The 27,497-nt window shown below is 44.7% G+C and overlaps 2 protein-coding genes across 3 annotated transcripts in view; one reads left to right on the plus strand and one right to left on the minus strand.

The window, feature by feature from the left end:
- LOC120999974 (CXADR like membrane protein) overlaps window positions 1-27,497 on the minus strand; it is a 127,426-nt gene that overhangs the window by 82,172 nt on the left and 17,757 nt on the right. The gene's annotated exons all lie outside the window — the stretch shown is intronic.
- On the plus strand, window positions 1,104-5,420 carry LOC120999963. Of its 2 annotated transcripts, XR_005778708.1 has the most exons (3): window positions 1,104-1,218; window positions 3,692-3,772; window positions 4,695-5,420. XR_005778708.1 is itself a non-coding variant. In XM_040431000.1 (2 exons), exons 1-2 carry the CDS (start codon window positions 2,060-2,062, stop codon window positions 4,710-4,712), a joined length of 1,731 nt encoding a protein of 576 aa, XP_040286934.1. In that variant the 5' UTR covers window positions 1,304-2,059; the 3' UTR covers window positions 4,713-5,420. The 2 variants fall into 2 exon arrangements, 1 of the variants encoding a protein (XP_040286934.1); XM_040431000.1 differs by lacking the exon at window positions 1,104-1,218 and having other exon boundaries at window positions 1,304-3,772.

Raw genomic sequence — 27,497 nt, forward strand, 5'->3', positions numbered from 1 at the left:
CTCCGATGGATTCCCTGAGAGGCAGAATAAACAGTCAGTGAAAAATGTTCTAAGATTTTAAATATAGACCAATTGAAGAAAAGTGAGGCCGGACGAAGCGGCACGCTTCAGGGGAGGCCGGCATGAGGGGTTTTGTGAGCAAGGGTCAGGGAAGGTAAGGGTTAAGTGGATGAGTGCAGGAAAAGGGGGGAGGAGCTAGAAAGGGGCGGGGAGCGGCAGGCTGAAGTAGTGGTGAGGCAGGTCAGCGCCCGCCATTTTAGGAGCAGAGAGCCAGCATCTGGCAGAGAGCCAACATCTTCTGAACTGCAGCATCGGATTCAGCAATGGCAGAAGCAGTGGAGGTGATGCTGCGGCGCTTGAGGGAAGCGGCGGACACCAGGGGCAGCGACTGGCTGGAGCAGCAGGTGACCGCATTGCTAGGGGGGGCGGAGGTGGGTACGTCTAGCCCTACTCCAGCAGCTACACGGCCGCGGCGGGTACGGCCGCCGGCGCGCCTGAGCCCTGATTTACCCCCCCGGGTCCGGCGCCGTGTCAGGAGCCCCACAAGGGACCCTCCACGCCGGGAGCATTCTAAGGCTACTGCGGCCTCCCGGCGTGGGAGGAATCCATATGTCCGGCGGGACCCTCCAGAGGCTGTGGGGCCTCCCCCTCAGCCCATCGCGCCAGCAACAGGGGAGTCAGGACCTGGTTCTGCAGGATCCCCTCCTGTCCCCAGGAGTCGGAGGCCTGCTCAGCGTGGGAGAGGTAGTGGCAGCAGAGGCAGCAGCGGGGCTGCGCGGTCGGCCAGGGCGGCCCGGCGCAGGCCCTTACAGGATGAGCCCCTTTCAGTGGCACACGAGGCTGCGCCTGTAGGTGCCAGGGACGGGCGCAGGCCTTGCCATGATGCGCTTCTTACAGAGGAGGAGGACGAGGCTGTTCTGGACGGCTCCCCGCCCCAGAGCAGGCCTTTTGGGCATGAAGACAGGCGTGCAGATGCTTATATGGAGGACAGGGAGTTGCGCAGGCCATTTCCTGAGGGCGGACAGTTCGCTACTGGTCCTGACACCGTTGAGGACAGAGGGCGTCCCGGAGCCATCCCTAACGCACCCAGCAGTGATCCGGCCGGGGTGCTGCCGGCGAACAGCGCAAGTACCCATCAAAGGAACGTCGTGGATCCAGGAGTCGTCCGTCAGGAATCAGGACCTGCGGCTGCCGGGTTCACAGCACCCGGGCAGCTAGGTGAGACATCACTGGGAACACTGTTATCTATATTTAATGTGGCGCCTGGGGCGGGGGGGGAGCAATAGTGCTATTATCGGTGGTTTGGGGCGCTTGCTGTGTGGTTTAGCTGGGGTTAGTCAGGATAGGGGGGCAACGGGGGCTACCCCCTTAGCAGCGTGGGGGTTGGGGGCAGAAAATAGCAATGTACCGGCGACCGCTAACAATAGTAATGTAGCAGTGGCCAATAGCACGGGTGTAGCCGAATCAGTGTCAGTGCAGACGCAGGCGGGAGGTGAGGAGGATAGGCCCAGATTAGATGACGCCGCAAAAGGGGAGGTGTATGTTTGCTTTGAGGGTCCCCTGGGAGCGCATTTGAAAACGGAGGTGCGTGAGAAAATTTGGAAGGGAGAGTATATAGAAATTTTTTCGCTGCTTCCGTTGGAGCGGTTCAACCTTGATGTGGTAAAAAAGGATGGAGTAAGAAAGGAGGATGATGATAAGCGTCGCTATCGCCTTATCCCTAGGTCATTTAGTAATTGGCTACAGGCCTTTGCTATTTTGGCAAGTGTGATTGGGGAGAAGAGTCCGGAATGCTGTTCCCCTTTATTTTGCTATCTGGATGCTATTGGGGAAGCCTATAGAGTGTATGGGGGTTCCGGGTGGTTACGGTATGACGAGCAGTTTCGTCAGAGGAAAGCGGTCCGTCCTAATATGAGATGGGACCATAAGGACATTGCGTTATGGATGAGGGTGACAGCGCCAGGTAGGAGTGGTCAGTCCTTTCGGAGTGAGTCAGGGGTTGGGGTACAGCAAGGTACAGGGACGCCCCCAGTTGGAAGAGGATACTGCTTCCTTTTCAATGAGGGAAGTTGCAAATTCGGCCAAAAATGCAAATTTAGGCATGAATGTTCCGTGTGTGGCGGGGGCCATGGGGCTAGCAGATGTTTTAGAGGGGGTAGACAAAGGGGGGGGGATAGTTTTGCAAAAGGGGCAGACCCCAGTGCGAGTGGAAAGGATGGTGGGGCATCTAAATAGATATCCGAACCAGGAGTTAGCTGAATTTTTGTATTCAGGGTTTAAGTTCGGTTTTCATATACCTTCACACCCGTTACCAGTCTTAGAGAAGCGGAAGAATTTGCGCTCGGCATTGCAGTTCCCGGACATAGTGACAGGAAAGTTAGCTAAAGAGGTTTCCCTAGGGAGGATGGATGGTCCGTTTGTTACATCACCCATCAGTAACTTGCGAGTTTCCCCTTTGGGTTTGATCCCTAAGAAGGAGCCTAATAAATTTAGGCTCATCCACCATTTATCATTCCCTAAGGGTGCGTCGGTCAATGAGGGCATTGACCCGGAACTTTGTTCTGTGGTTTATGCCTCCTTTGATGCGGCTGTGGAGTGGGTAAGGAAGCTGGGTCCGGGTACCCTGTTGGCAAAATGTGACATTGAAGCGGCATTTCGGTTGTTGCCAGTTCACCCGGATAGTTTGTATTTACTGGGTTGTTTTTGGAATGGCGCTTATTTTGTGGATAGGTGTTTGCCAATGGGCTGTTCAATATCGTGTGCATATTTTGAGCGTTTCAGTTCTTTTCTGGAGTGGGTGGTGGTTCAGGAATCAGGTTGTCACTCTGTCATTCATTATTTGGATGATTTCCTGTGTTTGGGGCCGGGGGGATCCAGGGTTTGTTCGTTGTTGTTATCCACATTACAGTCTGTTTTTGAGTGTTTTGGAGTCCCGTTAGCGGTGGACAAAACGGTGGGGCCGGCTACTGAGCTAAGTTTTTTGGGTATTGTCATAGATACACAGCGGATGGAGTGTAGGCTACCAGTAGACAAAGTGTCAGATTTAAGAACAGAGGTGGCGGCGGCATTGACAGCAAAAAAGATTCGTCTGCGGGACCTGCAGTCTTTGTTGGGCAAATTAAATTTTGCATGCAGAATCCTACCTATGGGCCGCATTTTTAGTAGGAGGTTGGCTTCGGCGACAGGAGGGGTGGTGTCTCCCCACCATTTTATTAGACTAGGCAGGGAGTTGAAAGGGGATTTGAAAGTTTGGGATTCCTTTTTAAAACAGTTTAATGGCAGAGCATTAGTTATGGGGGGGGTGGTTGATGCGTTTGATTTCGAATTGTTTACGGATGCTGCGGGTGGAGCGGGTTTTGGGGCGTACTGTGAAGGGCAGTGGTGTGCGGGTCGGTGGCCTGAGTCCTGGGTACGAAAAGGGTGGGTAAAAAACGTGGCATTGTTGGAACTCTTCCCCATTGTGTTGGCAGTCACGCTCTGGGGGGAGAAGTTTCGGCACAAGAAGGTTCGTTTCCATTGTGACAACTTGGGAGTTGTGCAAGCCATCAACAGGGTAACGGCTTCTTCCCCCCCAGTTATTTGCCTATTGCAGCAGTTGGTTCTCCGGTGTTTGTCCCTTAATGCTTGGGTGTTTGCGGTGCATGTGCCTGGTTCCTCTAACTGTATAGCTGACGCACTTTCTCGTTTTCAGTGGGAGCGGTTTCGCCAGCTGGCCCCGGAGGCGAGTCAGGTCGGATTGGTGTGTCCAGAGTCGTTGTGGGAGATCCTGGAGGTACCGTAGCTTGTCTGTTGCAGGCATCATTGAGTGAAGGCACGTGGAGGATGTACGATAGGGCTTGGAGTAGGTGGCAGCAGTGGTGTAATGACCTAGGGGTCGAGGTACTGGACGGGGAAATTCCGTTGTTACTGTTCATTGGCCACGTGAAGGATCAAGGTTGGTCGGTTGCCAAGATCAATGGTTGCATGGCGGGCTTGGCTTTCGGATTCAAGTTGCGGAATTCCCCGGACATTACTAAGTCCTTTTTGGTCCGACAAATTTTGAAGGGTTATAGAAGGTTTCAGCGTGTCAAAGATTCCCGCCTACCGGTGTCCTTTTCGTTATTGTTACAGTTAGGGGAGCAGGTAGCTGGAGTGTGTCGCTCGGCTTGGGAGGTGAGCTTATTTAGACTAGCCTTTGCTCTGGCTTTTTTCGGAGCCTTTCGTTTAGGGGAGTTAGTGTGTGCAAGTGTGCAGCGGGAAGGGGGTCTGAGGAGTGAGGATGTAACGTTATATGACGACAGGGTGCTGATTTATCTGAGATTTTCAAAGACGGATCAGGAGGGGAGGGGTCATTTAGTCTCATTGTTTGAGGTGCCGGGATGTCTATTGTGTCCAGTACGGTGTTTGCGGGATTTTCAAGGAAGGGCAGGGGTCGCGGCAGGACCGATTCTCAGACACGAGGATGGCTCCTTTTTATCACGATTTCAATTTATAGCGGTATTCAAGAAATGTTTGCGTAATCTAGGAATGGACTCTGGCAAGTTTACGGGTCATTCCTTCAGGATAGGTGCTGCCACGGAGGCTGCTCGCTTGGGGGTGCGAGATGAAGTGATTAAGCGTATTGGGAGGTGGGAGTCGGAGCGTTTTCGGCTGTATGTGCGTTTAGGGGCAGTTTAAGGCTGTGTCTAACCATGTTTGTCTCGTTCTTTTTTCAGGTGATGCCCCGTTATTAGTTTGGATCCTGGGCCATTCGTTCGTGTTCTGGGGGGCATTACGAGCGGATGTTCGGCAGAATGGGCGGCAGCTGGGGTTTGATCGGGGGACAGCCATAGTAAGATGGATCGGACGCAGAGGTATGGTGTGGGGTAATGTTTTGCAGGAGGTTCATCGGCAAGCCAGGTTAGATAGAGTCCCAGATATCTTGGTGTTGCATGTTGGGGGAAATGACCTAGGGGTCCGACCTTGCAGAGAGTTGATCAGGGATATACGTTTTGATTTTTTGCGTTTGTGGTCCCTCTTCCCGTCAGTTGTCACTGTGTGGTCGGACATTGTCCCCAGGAAGGTCTGGAGGGAGGCGAGATCGGTTGAAAGGCTGAATAAGGCTAGGATTAAGCTGAACAGGGTGATTGGGCGGTTCTGTGCCAAACATGGGGCGGTGGTGGTGAGGCACCCCGAGTTGGAAGCAGGAACAGGAGGCTTTTGGAGACAGGATGGAGTCCACCTCAATGCGGTGGGCATTGATTTGTGGTCACTGGACTTGCAGGGAGGTATTGAAACAGCCCTCCGGGTGTGGCGGAACGCGCGAGCTTAAGGGCTGTCAAGCTGCGCGTTGTTGGCGGGGGGAGGTCATAGAAGCTGGGGCTACTGGATGGTAACGGTGAATGAGAGGGCCTCAATGGTGGGGCTGGACTCTCAGAGTTGGGGCACCTGGTTGGCTTGGTATGGCGTCCGTCAGTTGGTGTCCCCGAGCTTGTGGTACGCGGCTGGGGGCAAGATGGAATTGCCGTGGTGGTTTGTGGTCGTTTAAGGTGCAGTTAGGCGGCTTCTAGGACCCCCCTCGTCAGTTAGACATGTATATATTTATATATATATGTCATTGTTATATCAAGTGTTATGTTTATTCATGTTATTTATATTATTTAATAAAAGACGGCTGCTGTGGCCGATTTAATCCAAACAGTGGCTGTGTGTGGTTATTGGGAGAGGAAATGGGGAAGGTTAGTTAGCTAAATGATGGGGTAGTGGACCCGAGCGTAGCCAATAACCCTACTCAAGTGAGGCCGGACGAAGCGGCACGCTTCAGGGGAGGCCGGCATGAGGGGTTTTGTGAGCAAGGGTCAGGGAAGGTAAGGGTTAAGTGGATGAGTGCAGGAAAAGGGGGGAGGAGCTAGAAAGGGGCGGGGAGCGGCAGGCTGAAGTAGTGGTGAGGCAGGTCAGCGCCCGCCATTTTAGGAGCAGAGAGCCAGCATCTCCCTCCCTCCCTCCCGTAGTGTGTACTTGGATGTTTCAGGGCGGCAACGGTATATTATAGAGGGGATGCAAAAAAAAAAAAAAAAAAAAAAAAAATGTGTATTTTATAAACAAATAAATGTATTAAAAAAAAAAAAAAAAATGGACAAGGGGTGGTGGACGGAGTGTGTCTTTAAGTGTTGCGTTTGTCGCAGCAGTCGTGGCGGGGGGAGGTCATAGAAGCTGGGGCTACTGGATGGTAACGGTGAATGAGAGGGCCTCAATGGTGGGGCTGGACTCTCAGAGTTGGGGCACCTGGTTGGCTTGGTATGGCGTCCGTCAGTTGGTGTCCCCGAGCTTGTGGTACGCGGCTGGGGGCAAGATGGAATTGCCGTGGTGGTTTGTGGTCGTTTAAGGTGCAGTTAGGCGGCTTCTAGGACCCCCCTCGTCAGTTAGACATGTATATATTTATATATATATGTCATTGTTATATCAAGTGTTATGTTTATTCATGTTATTTATATTATTTAATAAAAGACGGCTGCTGTGGCCGATTTAATCCAAACAGTGGCTGTGTGTGGTTATTGGGAGAGGAAATGGGGAAGGTTAGTTAGCTAAATGATGGGGTAGTGGACCCGAGCGTAGCCAATAACCCTACTCATGACTTTTAGCCCAAAATATTGTAGGGGTGGGGGGTGGCAGCACGTCTTAAAAAGAAAATACTAATGAGCGCCTTCATTATGGAAGTGCTCATTAGTATGCAGGAGGTGCTGGGATTGGTGATGGTAGCACTGCTAGGGCTGGCTGTACTCACCACTCCCTGGCCCTCTAACAGGCCCCACTCTGCACTGTGTCGGGACTGCATATAGCGTCAGGATGGAGTGCACTTAGGCGTGCACTGTGACCTGACACTGGGCGTCACTGGGTCACAGTGCAGCGCGGGGCCCAGAAGCAGGCCAGAGAGTGGCGAGTACAGGAAGAGCGCGCTGTCTGGAGCAGGAGAGGTAAGTTTGTTTATTTTATGTCTGATCCGAGGACTGATGAGAATTGTGGGTCTGATCTGAGCTCTGATACAGACTGGGTGTTTGATTGGGGGGGGGTCTGATTCGAGGTCTGATACAGGTTGGGGGGATCTGATCTGAGGTCTGATAAAGTTTGGGTTTCTGATTGGGGGGTCTGATACAGATTGGGGTCTGATCTGAGGTCTAATAAAGATTGGGGGTCTGATGAAAAATATATTTTTTTTCTGATTTTCCTCCTCTGAAACGTCTTATAATCAGGTGTTCATAGCCGTTAATAAGATCTCAATAGATGGTAAATCTTCCGCTATTGCATACTTAACTCTCCCTTTCAATACATACATGTACACAATGGCAAGGACCATAATATATTAGATTTCAGCACACCCATCATTTCTATTTTATGTACTGTAGTCATTTAGACAGAGCCAAATGGACCGTCATCCTCCTGTCCTCCTGTCCTCCTGTCCAGGTAGAGAACCCCAGTACATAGAAAGCACATCGTATGCTGATGCCTGTTTTACCTGATCAAGTTCACATCAACCCATTTCACACCTGCATACAGCTATTCATGTTTTCACCATAAAGTGTAATATTCCTCCATTATAGTGATCTACATATTACTGCAATTCAGTCAGTTACACATTTGGGAGACTTACATGAGCCCTCAAGATCACATAAATCTTCTTACTTCTCGTAGGGCTCAAAAGCCTACCGTTACAATCATGTCTGTTTATTTTGGGGTCATCAATGGGGTGACCCTCACCCCACTGATGCTCATCCAGCTTGTTAAATTTCCAGAGCCATGGAATTCAGCAGCAATCCCTAGTGACCCCTAACAAGGCCACCTGTCATGTTAAGAAATCTATAAAACCTGCATCACTAGGACTCCTGGAAGAGCAAGTCAACTACACACATGCCTCATTTTCGCTTCATTTTTTATTGCTTTTCTTCTTTATCCGTACATTTCATCTTGTTATACTCTTTTGTCTCTCTTTATTCCCCCTGCAAAAGGAAATGTTATATAAGAATGAAAACTAGCAGAAATAAATGTCGAGGATGGCTGAGATTTGCAGCCTGGAGTCGGCCTTCTGGTTCCTAACTGCATAATCCATCACATTCAAAGTCATTTTAATGTCACAACATTTTAATGTCACTGCTTTGCTAATGTCAGTGCCTCTGATTCACTTTTTAGTGCACAGATTCTCAACGTTCATTTCCCAAAGGACATTTTAGGAACTTCAAAAAGATATTGATGCAAAAAGTATGAAATTTCTCTCCAGAATATCAGAGACTCCTCGGGGATAGGAGACTGTTCCCAGGACTGGCATTCTATAATTCATTCAAGTTTTTCTCTTTGCTAAAGTTTAGAAAGTGATTTTAAGTCTATATGACAAAAACCCAGGGAGACCCTGTACATACGGTACATTTACGTGTTCTGACAGCTGCAGGAATTAATTGCTAGCAGTTTGCAATGAAGGGCCAGATGGGTGTTACCAGTTGTGTGTGTGGGGGGGGAGGGGGGGGGGGGTGTCCCTGCATAGTCCAACATTATTCAATCAGTGCTGTCAGACTGTGCAGGGACAAACCCCCCGACTAGTAACACCCAGCTGGACCTTCACTGCAGGCTGCTGCTAGAAGGAATAATAAAGGAATAGTACAACAAGTCATAAGAATAGATGTTCCAGAATTATTATTACACCTGGAATGCAAATAATTACTAAAACTGAAATGTATTCAAGTATATATAGATGAACACAATACTGACATGGGCTCATAATATAGAACAGGGGTCTCAAACATGCGGTCCACTAGCTGCACGCAGCCCCCGAGGCAATTATCTGCAGCCTGTGATACCTCAAGGCAGGGTACCTCCATTGTGAAAGAGCTCTTTAGTACAGGGCAGGAGGCCCAGGGAGCAGTCAGTATCAGTGGGCGACAGTGCTGCCCTATGTCCTGGCAGGGTACACCTTTAGGATGTAGTACGCGTAGCTACGCACTATGATTTGACACTGTGACATCAGGATGCAGTGCTGGAGCCAGAACAGTGCTGCGCTGCAGAAGAGCAAGAGTGGTGGCGGCATGCAGAGGAGCAGAGGTGAGTATTTTTAAATTTTAATTAAAAAAATATATATAATTTCTGCATTTAGAGGATGAAGGGGTTTAGAGAGGGTTGTAGGGGGCAGCAGCAATTGCGGTCTGATTTGAGGTTTGTATAAATTTGGGGTCTGATTTTGGGGTCTTTATAAATTGGGGGGCAGATCTGGGGTCTGTATGAATTTGGGGGCTGGTTTGGCCTCTAATCTGGGATCTGTATGAATTTGGGTGTTGATCTGCAGTCTGCATTCATTTTGGGTCCTGGAGGTCTATATATAAATTTTTGGATCTGTTTTGGAGACATATATGAATTTTAGGGACTGTATTAATTTTAGGGTCTAGTCTCAGGGTCTGTATTAATTCTGGGGTCTGTATTTAGGAGACTGATTAGAAAACCACCAAAAAGTAGTGATACCTCACTGTTCTCAGCATTAGGCCTCTTGCACACGACCGTATGTCTTTTTCCGTATTTTGCGGTCCGCAAAAAATACGGATGACGTCTGTGTGCATTCTGTTTTTTTGCGGAACGGAACAGCTGGCCCCTGAAAGAACAGTACTATCCTTGTCTGTTATGCAGACAAAAAAAGGACATGTTCTATCTTTGAATGGAACGGACAAAACGGAAATACGGAAACGGAAGGCATGCGGAGTACCTTCCGTTTTTTTGCGGATCCATTGAAATGGACGTCAAGAGCTCCTCTAAGGCCTCTTGCACACAAACGTTTTTTCTTTCCATTTACGTTCCATTTTTTTAGTTCCATATACAAATGGAACGTAAATGGAAGGAAAAAACGTTTGTGTGCAAGAGGCCTTAGAGGAGCTCTTGACGTCATTCCCAGGGGGTGGGCGTCTGAGGTGAAGTTCAGGGCCGTGAGTGTGACACGCTTATGTGCTGAACATATGATATATGTGAATATTGCGGCCCATATATTTGGCAGAGTTTGAGACCCCTGATATAGAACGAGAGAATAATGTCAAAATCTATTCTGAAATACATAACAGTATCAAGAAAATACCAACCCATACTCTGTGGCCTGACTTACTATGGATTGGTATGTTTTGATACTTGCTGACATGTTTTATACTTTGAGGTTGGTAAAGTACTATAATTCTCTTGTTGTATATTGTATGATGGGTCCATGTCGGCATTGGGTTAGTCTATACCAGGGATCAGCAACCTCCGGCACTCCAGCTGTTGTGAAACTACAACTCCCAGCATGCTCCTTTCACTTCTGTGGGAGTTCAGAGAACAGCCAAGCAAGTGTGCATGATGGGATGTGTAGTTTCACAACACCTGGAGTGCCGGAGGTTGCTGACCCCTGGTCTATACATACTTGGATGTTGGTGACCAAATGATTACTGTTGATTGTCCTTTTGCTTATGTTGTATTTTAATAGTTTAATATCTGTGTTAATAGAGATGTATTTTATTCTAATATTGGTAGTTGTTTGCTCAGTGCAAAATAATATAGTTGGTACATTCCTTATGGACATCTTCCACCATTATCTGTATTTTTGTGCCTCCATTGACTTATGGAACTGAATGTTTATGGCTCACAAAATACAATGAGACATTACAGGCTTCGAGTCATGCGAGATATTGTATTTCCATCACTGCGCTGTTTATACGTCTGAGGTTAATGAAGCAGTATTTCTAGATGTCCGTCATTTTGTGAAGCTACACAGGCTCCTGTCATCTTCTAAATGAATATCTGCTATTACGTTATTCTGCTAAATGGAGCTGGGACTGTCAGGATATGCTTTAGTTATGGAAATGTTATAGGGTCATTTAAAACTTTTTCTAAATAAAGTTATAGGGGGGATTTTTATCAAGCTCTGCACTCCAGAATTCGGGCTTCACAAAGTCGCAAAAAAGCGCTTTGGAGAATTTTTGGGGTTACTTGTGCAAACATATAGCATTTTGTACCTCACTCAATCCAGTTTTGAAAAGTGGGTAGGAGAGTGGGGGTCATTTAAGCCAAATTTTTCAACTGAAACGTAACCCCTTTTTATATTGTAAATTTTGAGATGTTCTTTTAGCAGCATAAATAACATGATAACTTTATTTTCTGGGTCAGTATGATTACAGTGATAAACAAATACATATCATTTTTTACTTCTTTTGCATAAAAAAAGTTTTTGCATCTCTGAATCCAGTAACTTTTTTTATTTTTCTTTCTACGGGGCTCTTTGAGGACTTGAATTTGAAAGAAAACCTTTTCATTGGTATCATTTTGGAGTACATAACACATTTTGGTCGCTTTGTATTCAATTTTTTGTGGCAAACAAGTAAAAAAAAAAATCAATTGTGTTTTTTTTTAACTGAGTTCACTGTGCAGCATAAATTACGTGAGAATTCAATAGTGCAAGTTGTTATGGAAGCAGCGATACCAAATCTGTGAAGGTTATTTTAGTTTTGTATTTGAATTATTATTATTTTTTTTTACTAAAACCTTTATTTTACTTTACTCTAACAATTTTGTCCCACAAAGAGACTTGGATAGATGATATTCTGATCACTCACATGGGATAGTGTAGTACTTATGTAGTACAGTGTGCTATATACAGTCAGTACGATACTGATAGGGACGATCATCTAAACCCCTCAGTTGCTGCCGTCGCTATTGACAGCGACATCTAAGGGGTTAAATGGCACAGATTAATGCTTCTGCCGAAATGGGTTGTTAGAGGAGCTCCTGCTCTCCACTGCACTCCTCTCCCGTGATGATTAGGCCTCCGTATAAAGGCTGCAGCCTAACCTAAGACCTTTTAGCGACCACCGTAAAAAAAAAAATTATTGGCGGTCACTAAGGGGTTAAAAAAAGGCACAAAAATTGTCTCAATCTTTCTCCTGTAAAGTGGTGATGTAGAAAGTGGAGGAACATTTCAAGAAGAAAGTTTTAGACTTAAAGGTGCACCAAATATATGGTATATGGACAATAAGACAGCTGATGAATGCCTCTAGGGCAGGGGTGCGCAACACGTGGCCCTTGATACCATTTTAGTCATATACAGGGTGGGCCATTTATATGGATACACCTTAATAAAATGGGAATGGTTGGTGATATTAACTTCCTGTTTGTGGCACATTAGTATATGTGAGGGGGGAAACTTTTCAAGATGGGTGGTGACCATGGTGGCCATTTTGAAGTAGGTCATTTTGAATCCAACTTTTGTTTTTTCAATAGGAAGAGGGTCATGTGACACATCAATCTTATTGGGAATTTCACAAGAAAAACAATGGTGTGCTTGGTTTTAACGTAACTTTATTCTTTCATGAGTTATTTACAAGTTTCTCTTTGTTTACAGCCATTGACATGTCGCCGAGGTTAACATGTGAGGAGCGGATAGAAATTGTGTTGATGTCTGGTGAACGCAGTAACCGGGTCATTGCAGCAGATTTCAATGCAAGACACCCTACGAGACCACCCATCTCCCATGCTACAGTTAGCAAACTGCTTGCTAAGTTTCGTGAAACTGGTTCAGTGTTGGATTTGCCAAAATGTGGACGCATGAAATCTGTCTCTAATGAAGAAACATCAGTGGCTGTCCTAGCTTCATTCAGCAAGAGCCCACAGCGTAGCACTCGCCGCATGTCACTGGAGAGTGGCATTAGTCGAACATCCCTTCGGCGGATATTAGCTACTCACAAATGGCACCCTTACAAACTCCAGCTACTGCCGCATCTCAACGAGGATGACCCAGATTGGTGCACTGAATTTGCAGAATGGGCAAAACAAAAATTGGAACAGGACCCTCAGTTTACGCAGATTTTGTTCAGTGATGAGGCAAACTTTTATGTGAATGGTGAAGTTAACAAACAAAACCACCGCTATTGGTCTGACACTAACCCACATTGGATAGATCCCTCCAAGACTGTTGGAACAAAAAAATTGATGGTATGGTGTGGTATATGGGGTACAAAGATAGTGGGGCCATTCTTCATCAATGGAAACCTCAAGGCCACTGGATATGCGAAATTGCTACATGATGATGTGTTTCCCTCTTTATGCACTGAAGCTGGCACGTTCCCTGAGTTTTTCCAGCAAAATGGTGCACCACCACATTATGGGTGTCAGGTCCGAGCATTCCTAGATGAACAGTTTCCTGGAAAGTGGATTGGTCGTCGTGGGCCAGTTGAATGGCCCCCAAGGTCTCCCGATCTAACCCCCTTAGACTTTTATCTTTGGGGTCATCTGAAGGCAATTGTCTATGCTGTGAAGATACGAGCAGCACCTGAAACTACGGATACTGGAAGCCTGTGCTAGCATTCCTCCTGCGGTGTTGCTATCAGTGTGTGAAGAGTGGGAGAAGAGGGTTGCATTGACAATCCAACAAAATGGGCAGCACATTGAACACATTTTATAAGTGGTCAGAAACTTGTAAATAACTCATGAAAGAATAAAGTTACGTTAAAACCAAGCACACCATTGTTTTTCTTGAAAAGTTTCCCCCCTCACATAAACTAATGTGCCACAAACAGGAAGTTAATATCACCAACCATTCCCATTTTATTAAGGTGTAGCTATATAAATGGCCCACCCTGTAGATAAATGTACATGCGTTTCTCTGTCTGATTATTGATAAATTTGATCAATTTGCCACAAATTACGGCAACACAGACTTCCCCTCATAATAATTCTCCCGCATTGAATAACAACATATCCAGTTTCCAGTTCTCTGGATGCATTGAACAGAGTAAACAATAGAGGTTTCCCTTCTGTATTGCATAGCTACGTGCAGCGTCATGTATGTATTTATACATACAGTCAGGTCCATAAATATTGGGACATCAAAACAATTCTAACATTTTTGGCTCTATACACCACCACAATGGATTTGAAATAAAACAAACAAGATGTGCTTTAACTGCAGACTGGCAGCTTTAATTTGAGGGTATTTACATCCAAATCATGTGAACGGTGTAGGAATTACAACAGTTTGCATATGTACCTCCCACCAAAAGTAATGGGACAGAATAATAATCATAAATCAAACTTTCACTTTTTAATACTTAGTTGCAAATTCTTAGCAGTCAATTACAGCCTGAAGTCTGGAACGCATAGACATCACCAGACTCTGGGTTTCATCCCTAGTGATGCTCTGCCAGGCCTCTACTGCAACTGTCTTCAGTTCCTGCTTGTTCTTGGGGCATTTTCCCTTCAGTTTTGTCTTCAGCAAGTGAAATGCATGCTCAATCGGATTCAGGTCAGGTGATTGATTTGGCCATTGCATAACATTCCACTTCTTTCCCTTAAAAAACTCTTTGGTTGCTTTTACAGTATGCTTTGGGTCATTGTCCATCTGCACTGTGAAGCGCCGTCCAATGAGTTCTGAAGCATTTGGCTGAATATGCGCAGATAATATTGCCCGAAACACTTCAGAATTCATCCTGCTGCTTTTGTCAGCAGTCACATCATCAATAAATACAAGAGAACCAGTTCTATTGGCAGCCATACATGCCCACGCCATGACACTACCACCACCATGCTTCACTGATGAGGGGGCATGCTTAGGATCATGAGCAGTTCCTTTCCTTCTCCATACTCTTCTCTTCCCATCACTCTGGTACAAGTTGATCTTGTTCTTATCTGGCCATAGGATGTTGTTCCAGAACTGTGAAGGCTTTTCTAGATGTCATTTGGCAAACTCTAATCTTGTAAAGGGTGTTTTCTTCACCAGGGAAAGAATTCTTCAGTCATCCATCACAGTTGTTTTCCGTAGTCTTCCGGATCTTTTGGTGTTGCTGAGCTCAACGATGCGTTCCTTCTTTTTAAGAATGTTCCAAACAGTTGTTTTGGCCACGCCTGATGTTTTTGCTATCTCTCTGATGGGTTTGTTTTGCTTTTTCAGCCTAATGATGGCCTGCTTCACTGATAGTGACAGCTCTTTGGATCTCAACTTGAGAGTTGACAGCAACAGATTCCAATTGCAAATAGCACACTTGAAATGAACTCTGGACCTTTTATCTGCTCATTGTAATTGGGACAATGAGGGAATAACACACACCTGGCCATGGAACAGCTGAGAAGCCAATTGACCCATTACTTTTGGTTCCTTAACAAGTGGGAGGCACATATGCAAACTGTTGTAATTCCTACACCGTTCACCTGATTTGAATGTAAATACCCTCAAATTAAATCTGACAGTCTGCAGTTAGAGCACATCTTGTTCTTTTCATTTCAAATCCATTGTGGTGGTGTATAGAGCCAAAAATGTTAGAATTGTGTCGATATCCCAATATTTATGGACCTGACTGTATAAGTACACGTTTTTGGCTTGTCTGTACTACATATACAAAAAACTATATTATCAGTGAGCAGCAGAGATGTACATCTTGGAAAAGTAAACGCAATAGAGCCCTTGATGTGGCCGTGGCAGCCAAAATAAAAGCCCCCATTCTTTAAACTGCTGGCTGATACAATAAAAATAAAGTTTGGATTACAAAGTCAATTGAGTTCCTCTCATGACAAAACAGTTCTACAATGGTTGAAAGTCCATTTTATAAAGTAAGTTGATAGAACAACATAAACTAATGGCTGTATTATAATTGGGACTTTGACATAAGAAATTATGTTGGAAAATTGACGGCCAGCCGACACCTATCTCCTTTGACCTTCTCATAAACATGCATTCTCCAGTGAGCGTGCATGACTATTTCTCTGCTGGATGGAGACAAGCTCCGGACAGACACATCTGACAACAGCTCATCTTCAACACACGAGGAAAGGTCTGGCGTCCCCTATACAAATGAGGTTGTTATGGATTCTTCCGATGTATAGTCTTATTCATTGGCTCGTAATCACCTTCTGCTTGCACATCTACAGGTGAAACTCGAAAAATTTGAATATCGTGCAAAGTTAATTTATTTCAGTAATGCAACTTAAAAGGTGAAACTAACATATGAGACTCATTACATGCAAAGCAAGATATTTCAAGCCTTTATTTGTCATAATTTGGATGATTATGGCTTACAGCTTATGAAACCCCAAAGTTACAATTTTCAGGTACCCTTTGCTCAGGGGATATGGATTAATTAGCTGACTAGAGTGTGACACTTTGAGCCTAGAATATCGAACCTTTTCACAATATTCTAATTTTAAGCCGCATTATTGCAATTCCTTTTAAGTTGCATTACTGAAATAAATGGACTTTTGCACGTTATTCTAATTTTTCGAGTTTCACCTGTACATCAGCACCCGCTGCTTAGGCCTGGCACCCCACATAGGTCCATTTTAGCTTGTTACATTTGTTATTCCTGAGCACACCTTTCCTGCTGCCACTAACGGTTTTAGCAATTTTAAATTCAAACTTTATTATTTCCTTTCTTTTTTTTTGTGCTGTGTTTTTGGCCAGAAACTAAAACTGTGTATATTGACTATGTGATCTGATGCTTCTAGGGCAGGGGTTCTCAACCTGTGGCCCTCCATACCATTTTGGTCACATACATACATGTACATGCTTTTCTGTGTCTGATAGCTACTCACTTGTATTTTCCACGTTAGAGAAGATCATGTAGTCTGTGTAGCACAAGAGCATGGGCAGATAAGCACTATTAACGGACATTTGTACATTTGATATGTCATAATTGTCACATGGCAATGCCCCTTTGAGATTGGTTCAATTTAACAGTGTGACCCTTGGACCAGAAAAGGTTGTGCATCCCTATTCTTGGGGAAATTGACTAGCCCCCGTCTTCATAGGAACAATACACTGCCCATTTTATACTCAGAGAATGCTCTTCCAACTTTCCCTACTATGTTCATTTAGAGAACATTAAATGAAATAGTTTGCTTGGTGATCATTCTGATGGTGTGGCCTACCCTCTTTATTAATTTTCTCTCTATGGCCCTATCTATATGATAGGGCCAGAAGATGGGACTAGGTGCACGCCTCATCATAAATTAGGTGCATCCTCCAGCAGTGAATAAACAGGGGAAAAATATGCCAGGTCCGAGCTGGTGTACATTTTAGTCTTCTTTTAGGCTACTTTCACACTAAAGTTTTTTGCGGATCCATCATGGATCTGAAAAAAACTCTTCCGTTACAATAATACAACCACATGCATCCGTCATGAACGGATCCGGTTGTATTATGTCTTCCTAGCCATGACGGATCCATCTTGAACACTATTGAAAGTCAATGGGGGACAGATCCGTTTTCTATTGTGCCAGATTGTGTCATAGAAAACGGATCCGTCCCCATTGACTTACAGTCAGGTCCATAAATATTGGGACATCAACACAATTCTAACATTTTTGGCTCTATACACCACCACAATGGATTTGAAATGAAACAAACAAGATGTGCTGTAACTGCAGACTGTCAGCTTTAATTTGAGGGTATTTACATCCAAATCAGGTGAACGGTGTAGGAATTACAACAGTTTGCATATGTGCCTCCCACTTGTTAAGGGACCAAAAGTAATTGGACATAATAATCATAAATCAAACTTTCCCTTTTCAATACTTGGTTGCAAATCCTTTGCAGTCAATTACAGCCTGAAGTCTGGAACGCATAGACATCACCAGATGCTGGGTTTCATCCCTGGTGATGATCTGCCAGGCCTCTACTGCAACTGTCTTCAGTTCCTGCTTGTTCTTAGGGCATTTTCCCTTCAGTTTTGTCTTCAGCAAGTGAAATGCATGCTCAATCGGATTCAGGTCAGGTGATTGACTTGGCCATTGCATAACATTCCACTTCTTTCCCTTAAAAAACTCTTTGGTTGCTTTTGCAGTATGCTTTGGGTCATTGTCTATCTGCACTGTGAAGCGCCATCCAATGAGTTCTGAAGCATTTGGCTGAATATGAGCAGATAATATTGCCCGAAACACTTCAGAATTCATCCTGCTGCTTTTGTCAGCAGTCACATCATCAATAAATACAAGAGAACCAGTTCCATTGGCAGCCATACATGCCCACGCCATGACACTACCACCACCATGCTTCACTGATGAGGTGGTATGCCTAGGATCATGAGCAGCTCCTTTCCTTCTCCATACTCTTCTCTTCCCATCACTCTGGTACAAGTTGATCTTGGTCTCATCTGTCAATAGGATGTTGTTTCAGAACTGTGAAGGCTTTTTTAGATGTTGTTTGGCAAACTCTAATCTGGTTTTTGAGGCTCACCAATGGTTTACATCTTGTGGTGAACCCTCTGTATTCACTCTGGTGAAGTCTTCTCTTGATTGTTGACTTTGACACACATACACCTACCTCCTGGAGAGTGTTCTTGATCTGGCCAACTGTTGTGAAGGGTGTTTTCTTCACCAGGGAATGAATTCTTCGGTCATCCACCACAGTTGTTTTCTGTGGTCTTCCGGGTCTTTTGGTGTTGCTGAGCTCACCGGTGCGTTCCTTCTTTTTAAGAATGTTCCAAACAGTTGTTTTGGCCTCGCCTAATGTTTTTGCTATCTCTCTGTTGGGTTTGTTTGTTTTTTTCAGCCTAATGATGGCTTGCTTCACTGATGGTGACAGCTCTTTGGATCTCATCTTGAGAGTTGACAGCAACAGATTCCAAATGGGAATAGCACACTTGAAATGAACTCTGGACCTTTTATCTGCTCATTGTAATTTGTATAATGATGGAATAACACACACCTGGCCATGGAACAGCCGAGAAGCCAATTGACCCATTACTTTTGGACCCTTAACAAGTGGGAGGCACATATGCAAACTGTTGTAATTCCTACACCGTTCACCTGATTTGGATGTAAATACCCTCAAATTAAAGCTGACAGTCTGCAGTTAAAGCACATCTTGTTCGTTTCATTTCAAATCCATTGTGGTGGTGTATAGAGCCAAAATTTTTAGAATTGTGTCAATGTCCCAATATTTATGGACCCGACTGTACATTGTGTGCCAAGACGGATCTCTTTGGCTCCGCTTCGTCAGGCGGACAGCAAAACGCTGCAGGCAGTGTTTTGGTGTCCGCCTCCAAAGCGGAATGGTGACTGAACGGAGGCAAACTGATGCAATCTGAGCAGATCCATTTCCATTTAGAATGCATTAGGGCAAAACTGATCCGTTTTGAGAGCCTTGAACGGATCTCACAAACAGAAAGGCAAAACGCCAGTGTGAAAGTAGCCTTACACCAGAAAACTGGCTTAAAGTAGATAGATATCCCGGACCCACCAGCTGCCCCCTCCCTCACCACATTGCCTTCTCGGGAAGGAAATGCCACATGTGCCTAAATTTTGGCGCAATGGTTCTTAACAAGTCACAAACACATGGTTTGTAACTTTTTAACACCACAAAATTGCATGAGGGTGATACATTTCCCCCATTTGTATATTCCGGAGAACCCTTATAATCGAATTACCCATATATATGTGGCACCAAAACTGGAATTTAACACTAAGGGTGACATTTATTAAGACATTTTGGACACTGGTCTTAACCTCTGCTTGGCTGACATGAGATGCTCCACATTTACACTTCTTAATATTTTAGGCACATCTCCACACGTCCTGTGCCAGATCTGAAACTTCACCAGCAAGGGTGCTGACATTGATTTCAGGTATAATCTACATCGGTTTCTTGGTGCTAGCAAAGTCCACCTTCTCCTCCCTTGCTGCACCCACTTTTTGGAAAAGTGGTGAGTGGGGGCAAAACTCCCCAATGTCACAGATTTTGCACAAGCGGGGGTGTACCAAAATTTGCACTTTTTTAAGACCAGTTTTGTAATGTGCATGGTTAATAAATGTGAGCCTTAAAGGGGTTCTCTGAGAATTAGTTTTTAGCAAGTGCCCTGAGCCTGCCTCTCTAAACAGAAGATTCATACTTACGTGCTCTCCACTGCTCCTGTCCTTTGCGCTGTCTGTGCTGTGTTCATGTTCCAGTCCCCACAGTATTTACATCTGGACTTGGTCATATGCTCCTCTCCAGCCAATGACTTGCTTCAGCGATGACATGACCAAGAGCAGCCCATTGACGTCAGAAGCCAGTCATTGGCTGCAGCGGAGCACGTGGCCATGCTGCATCAGAACTCAGCACTGTGGGCAACAGAACGCAGACACAGCGGAGGCAGCGCAGTGGACTGGTGTGGTGGGCACTTCCTAAAAAATCATTATTCCCAGAGAACCCGTTTAATATTTTCATGGAAAATGCTTAACAAAGTGTCATAGACAAACCTGTCCTTCTGTTACTACCTCTCTATACACAGAATATAGCATAGTTATTACTCTTATCTTTCACCACGCACAGATCACCCCAGGAGAAAACGTCTTCCATGTTGCTTAATGGTCTGTAGCGGCTGCCAGTATTATACTTGGCTGAACTCAGACATGAGGATGTGGAATGCTGCTGGATTACATCTGGTGTCTTCCACATGTCTACACTGTTCAATTTCACAACACTTTATACCTTTTTTGAGATTTCATCACAGTTTCTATCATATTACAATGCAGGGTGTAGTATGTCAATGCTCTGCTATTTCCAAATCGGCTCTTGGACCCTCTGCATCACCCAGGATGTAATAGCATTAAAGAGCATGACACCAAGGTCAAATTGATTTTCCCACCAAATCCACAGTGTATTACTGGCACATAGTGCCGAGGTAAGGTTCATATAACAGACACTTGGTACTGCAGTCACTGCTGATGGTAAAGCGCTGCAGAATATGTTGGCGCTACGGTGCCTTGAAAAAGTATTCACACCCCTTGACCTTTTCCACATATTTGCTACTTTGTGTTGGTCTATCACATAAAATCCCAATAAAATACATTTAAGTTTGTGGGTGTAAGGTGAAAAACTGTGAAAAAGGTCAAAGGGTATGAATACTTTTTCAAGGCACTGTATATAAATAAAGATTATTATCTATACTTGTGTAGAATTGGCACTGCAATATCACAACACTTTTGCACACTAAATTTGTATCTTTGGTTACTGTTTTGTGGTGTGGTGGATATGGATTTATGTTGTGGATTCTAAACCAAAAATCAGCAACAAAGCACAGTACAAAGCATGTTAATGGAGTTTCCAAACCTCATTCATCTATACTGGAAAAAATCTTTGCTGAACTCCATCTGTGAATTTTCTGACCTGCTACTTGCTGTTATCTTGCTGAACTGCTACAGATTGTAATACAGTAGATGGGTACTTTGCGGCAGATCTTATCTACCACGTGTGACTATGGCACTGGGTGTGTGTGGTAAATGTTGTTCTTAAAGGGGTTGTCCTGCCATAGATATTGCTGACCTGTCGTCAGGATAGGTCATCTCAATATCTGATCATCGAGAGTCTGACACCTGGCACCACTGCCAGTCAGCTCTTTGAAGAGGAGGTGGCGCTCCATGTGAGCATAGTGTATTTACAAGTACTTGCTTCATTCAAGTGGATTTAGAGAGTACTTGTAATAACACTACGCCACCACTCCAGAGGAGACGACACGTAGTAGTGAAAGGCCCCCCGTTCGGACTCGCAGTGTGAGTATGCGTCAGCTCCCGTCCTGACCTCCCAGCACTGATGGAGTTCCATAACGTTATATTGATTTATGATGCTGTGTAACCCTTACAGTGCTGGAATGCATTGTATAACAATTCGGTAACATGGCATCATAAACCAATATAATGCTATGCGACCCCGTCAGTGCTGGGAGGTCAGGACAGGAGTTGCCCCATACTCACGCTGCGAAGCTTATGCGTGGAACTTGCTCATCTGAAAGGCGATTAATGATCAGGAAGCAGCGCTCGCATGAAGAGACCCCTCCTTCTCAAAGAGCTGAGGGTGCAGGGTGCTGGATGTTGGACCCTCGCCGATCAGATATTGATGATCCTGACGATAGGTCATCTATATATATGGCAGGACAACCCCGTTAACCTAGGTCATGTTCACATTTTGATGTAGCAAAGCCTACTCCTACTACATTGTAAAAAACATGGAAAACCACTATAAACACAAATGCACTGTATTAACTTGCTGTTGCTATGATGGAAAAATCTGTGTTTAAAAGGGTTCTCTGGGAGTTACAATATGAATGAGCTATCTTTAAAGGACTTGTCTAGGATTTGGTATTGTTCACCTATCCTCAGGATAGGCCATCAGTTTCAGATTGGCAGAGATCCAAAACCCCACACCCCTATGGATCAGCTGTTACCGTGTAGCTCTGGCACTGGAATCTGGCACCAAAACTGCACAGCTCCATCTATTGTGTAGTATTCGGAGCTTGTAACTACAGTGCTGCTCCCATTCACTTCAGTGGGAGCAGCACTGCAGTTACCAGCTCCGTCCACTACACGGACTGAGCTACAAGATAACAGCTGATCGGCTGGGTGTTGGACCCCTGCCCATCTGATATTGATGGCCTATATACTTGAGGATAGGCTATTAGTATCAAAATCCTGAATAACCCCTTTAAAATAGGTCATCAATATCAGATTGGTGGGGATCCAACTCCCAGCACTTTTGCCAGTTACCTTTTTGAAGGCCGAAGAGCTGCAGCCTCTTCATAGTGTATTAAGCACAGCGCCGTATATTATGTAGTGGCTGTGCTTGGTATTACAGTCTAGGTTATGTGATTGATAGATATACTGTAACGTCACTGGCTGAGAAAGGGGGCACAGCGCTAGCCAGAGTGCTGTAGCCACTTCCAACAGCTGATCTGCAGGGGTGCCAGGAGTCAGACCTCCACAGATCTGATAAGGATGACCTATCCTAAAGAAGGTCATCAATATTTAAAGGCTATGTACACTATCAGGGGCATTGTTTTTGTTTTTGCATTGTACTCATTTTGGGCCCAAAAGTTTTTTTGCAGTCGTTTCTGAGATACAAGAGTTAAAAATATGTCTTTTTGCAAGCTGTGACTTTGTTTTTGTTTTTTTAAAATCCCATCAGCTGACAGCTCATGTAGAGCTCTTATCTCTGATCTCCTGACCTCATAAAGACTCTTTATAATCTTATCAAACCGATAAGAATATGGCTTAAATAAGTGTTTTTGAGGTCAGAAGATCAGAGAGCTCTACATGAGCCATCAGCTGATGGGATTCAAAGAAAACACAAAGTCACAGCTTGCAAACAGATTTGTAACTGTTGTATCTCAGAAATGGCTGAACATTTTAAGACCAATTGAAAAAAATAATGAGTAAAATGCAATCATAAAAAAAATGCCCCCCGATAGTGTACAAAGCTTTTAACTCCCAGAAAACCCCTTTAAACAAACCATTATAGGAAAGGTTTCTAGAACGGCTCATGTTGGAAAATGATGGCAGTGGTTGATGTTAAAAATATCGGTAATACACTTGCCTATTTTCACAGGAACTTTTGGTTGTCATGGCTGCTTGTAAAATCTTGGCTTACTTCAGCCATCACAAACATCCTGGCTTCTCAGTGGGGAAAGATGACACCAGGCGACATGTTACATTTAAAAGGAACCTACAGATTTAGGGCTCTTTCACACCTGCGTTGTTGTCTTCCGGCATAGAGTTCCGTCGTCGGGGCTCTATGCCGGAAGAATCCTGATCAGGATTATCCTAATGCATTCTGAATGGAGAGAAATCCGTTCAGGATGCATCAGGATGTCTTCAGTTCCGGAACGGAACGTTTTTTGGCCGGAGAAAATACCGCAGCATGCTGCGCTTTTTGCTCCGGCCAAAAATCCGGAACACTTGCCGCAAGGCCGGATCCGGAATTAATGCCCATTGAAAGGCATCAATCCGGATCCGGCCTTAAGCTAAACGTCGTTTCGGCGCATTGCCGCATCCGACATTTAGCTTTTTCAGAGTGGTTACCATGGCTGCCGGGACGCTAAAGTCCTGGCAGCCATGGTAAAGTGTAGCGGGGAGCGGGGGAGCAGTATACTTACCGTCCGTGCGGCTCCCCGGGCGCTCCAGAGTGACGTCAGGGCGCCCCAAGCGCATGGATCACGTGATCACATGGATCACGTCATCCATGCGCATGGGGCGCTCTGACGTCACTCTGGAGCGCCCCGGGAGCCGCACGGACTGTAAGTATACCGCTCCCCCGCTCCCCACTACTACTATGGCAACCAGGACTTTAATAGCGTCCTGGGTGCCATAGTAACACTGAACGCATTTGGAAGACGGTTCCGTCTTCAAATGCTTTCAGTACACTTGCGTTTTTCCGGATCCGGAGTGTAATTCCGGCAAGTGGAGTACATGCCGGATCCGGACAACGCAAGTGTGAAAGAGGCCTTATTGTGACCGTGGTTCGCAGTTGAGCAAAAAAAATGTTGTATGAATTAGTAAAATAGTCACATGTATCGAGAATAATTCACTGACATTACAAACGGAAACAAGTGCTTAGCCAATTGAGTTACTATCAAGAATTCATAGTTGCTCACATTTCGAATCCGCATTAGAGTGTGATGTAGATAGCGGGATAGAGGGCGGTTTTTGAAGAGTAGACACTTCTATGATTTTTACAGTCTAGTTCCCTGATAATATGAAATGCGTGACTTGCAGAATTCCATTTGTTGAACATGCAGAGCAAACAGTTTAGATTTTGTAGGCAGTGCTAAAGAGGACGGCGCCGAGGAGCGTTCCTATAAATGGTATTTAAGAAAGATCTAAACAAGAGGAGAGAGGCACCGTCCAGCTTATTCTCTAAATAATGACGTGGGCCGGCAGGCACATTCCTCCCTGCACAGGCTACTGTGTATACACCGCTCTAACATGAATTCATCTTCAAAATCCGATTCACAGAGCAGTAAGCTCCCCAGACATGATGGAGCATCATGCATTAAATAGTGGAAAATCACCATGTACGGCTAAGGAGGTAGTCACCATCATACAGTATATGAGCCACAAGACCTATGCTCTTTAGTGAGGTCATTAGCCTGTACCAGGAATAGATGCTGTACAGCAAGGCTTCTCACAACTGCTCCCCGGGAAGAAGTAACAGCAGTGATTTGGACTGTAGCCTCAGAAGTCAATTGTCAAGTAATTCCAGCGGGAGCGTGTTTAATTTATAGCTATCGCCTACACATAAAGCCACGTTCAAGGTCGCAGGCAGGTGTGCACAGGTAGCTAAACTACTGCAATTACTGTCCTTAATCTTCTGCCTCATTTGCATAAAATGACACAGGCAAAAAAAAATCTAAAGTAAAAAAAAAAGTTAAAGCATATGATTTTTAAATGTTTTTATATACTTTAAACCTTATTGAGTGTTTTTTTTTATGTATCCAGTGCATCGTCATATAAAATGATGCAGTTTTAATAATTTTGATTAAAAATAATAATATAAAGCTCCTATGCAGACCCTGTGTGTCGGCTGATACTGCAGCAGTGTTACTCCACTCCGTCTGCCTCCTCGTTTTTGATAATGTACAGACAGCCCTCTCATTTACAATAAAAAGCTCCAACACTTTATTCTTTTCTCGGCTTCCAGCAGCCGTTACATAAGCGTCTTTAAAATGTTGTCCAGGAAACTTTTAATGCAGATACTAAGTGACATTGTATATTGGCTTGAACAGGGGTAAGCAACCTCCTGCACTCCAGCTGTTGTGAAACTACAACTCCCAGCATGCATACTTACTCTGCTCTTCTCAGAACTCTCATAGAAATGAATGGAGCATGCTGGGAATTGTAGTTTCCCAACAGCTGGAGTGCCGAAGGTTGCTGACCCCTGGGCTAATACATGTTTTTACATTTTAACCCTGGACCTGGTCAGATGAGCACCATAAATGTCCAGTGTATTGTACACTAAAAGACTATGTCTGGCCTATGTAATCCACACTGGACTACCCTAACAAACCAATAGCTTACTTTGACTAATGTAGCCCACTAGACATGACTAGCCCACTATGGCAATATATATGTATAAGCTACTTTTGAGGGAGTTTTCCCTGTCTGTAGCAACAGCATGGTGTAAGCTGCACATACATCCCCTAAGGCAGTGATGGCGAACATTTTAGAGACGGAGTGCCCAAACCGCAACCCAAAACCCACTTATTTATCGCAAAGTGCCAACACAGCAATTTAACCTGAATACCAATGTAGTATATCTTCTATGTACTTTATCATTTAGCTATAATAGCCTGCATTCAATGCGCTGTCTGTGCCGTTCATAGTGCGCCCTGCGCTGATGAATAGCAGGAAAAGTGTAAGGTATATTGATGCACCATAGACATTTTCCAGGGTGCGGGTGCCCACAGAGAGGGCTCTGAGTGCCACCTCTGGCACCCGTGCCATAGGGTCGCCTCCACTGCCCTAAGGCGACTTGCACATGTTGCGGATTAATACTGCGGATTAATACAGAATGCTTACTAAAATGTGCATTGAGGGGTTAAAAAATAAAAAAAATTAACCTTATCGAATTGATTGCGCAGCCAGCATCGTCTTCTTGCTTCTTCTTTCAGGACCTGCAAAAGGACCTTTTTATGACGTAATCGCGCTCACCAGGTGACGTCAGCGCAGGTCCTGCTGAATGAAGATAGAAGATTTCTATCTTCGTTCATCAGGACCTGCGCTGACGTCACCGCGCTCACCACGTGGTGAGTGCGATTCCGTCATCAAAGGTCCTTTTGCAGGTCCTGAAAGAAGAAGCAAGAAGACGATGCCGGCTGTGCGATCAATTGGATAAGGTTATTTTTTTATATTTTTTAACCCCTCAATCCACATTTTAGTAAGCATTCTGTATTAAGAATGCTATTATTTTTATGTTATAAGGGAAAATAATAAAATCTACAGAACACCGAACCCGAACTTCAGTGAAGAAGTCCGGGTTTGGGTCTGGGTACCACAATCAGTTTTTTCTCACGCGCGTGCAAAACGCATTGCACTCGCGCGGAAAAAACTGAGCAACGCAATGCAATCGCAGTCAAAACTGACTGAAATTGCGTACGCACTCGCAGGATTTTCCCTGATCGCGGACGCAACGCATCCGGACCTGATCCGGACACGCTCGTCTGCAAGGGGCCTAAAAGTTTAAACAAAATGTTAAACAAAGCGCTGTCATTTAAAATCAGTTTCTATGTGTTCCGATGCCTACGAGGAGATCTATTAATGCCCGAGCACAAATGTTCATAGCAACCAATTCTGTCCATCTTTACCATGCAGATGAAAACATGGCAGCACACATTTTACCTCAGCTGCCTGTCCTGCTCTCTGTATGTCCTCCACCATTTTATTTAATGACACAATGTAAATACCACAACGCATGTATTTCTAACTGTACGCTGTAATCATGTTATCCAATACATCTAAAATAATAACCATTATGTTCCATGCATAATTATATTCTTAATGATAGTCATCTGTAGAATCTGTAAACACAACAATTTGCCATCAATTTGTTCCTCGTATTAATAGGACAATAACTGAGGCATAGAAGCTCTTGTATATCTTATATTCATTAAGCACTGTCTTTTACTAATGGATTATTTAACATGCTTGATGTGATTATGTTCTGTGCACGACTACCACCAGCTGAAATGGACAGCAAATATTATGAGCTGCTGTCAGCCAGTCTAGAATGGTGGGGCTGTTATCACAATTCT

Source organism: Bufo bufo, chromosome 1 (genome assembly GCF_905171765.1).
Source record: "Bufo bufo chromosome 1, aBufBuf1.1, whole genome shotgun sequence".
NCBI classification, from domain to species: Eukaryota; Metazoa; Chordata; class Amphibia; order Anura; family Bufonidae; genus Bufo; species Bufo bufo.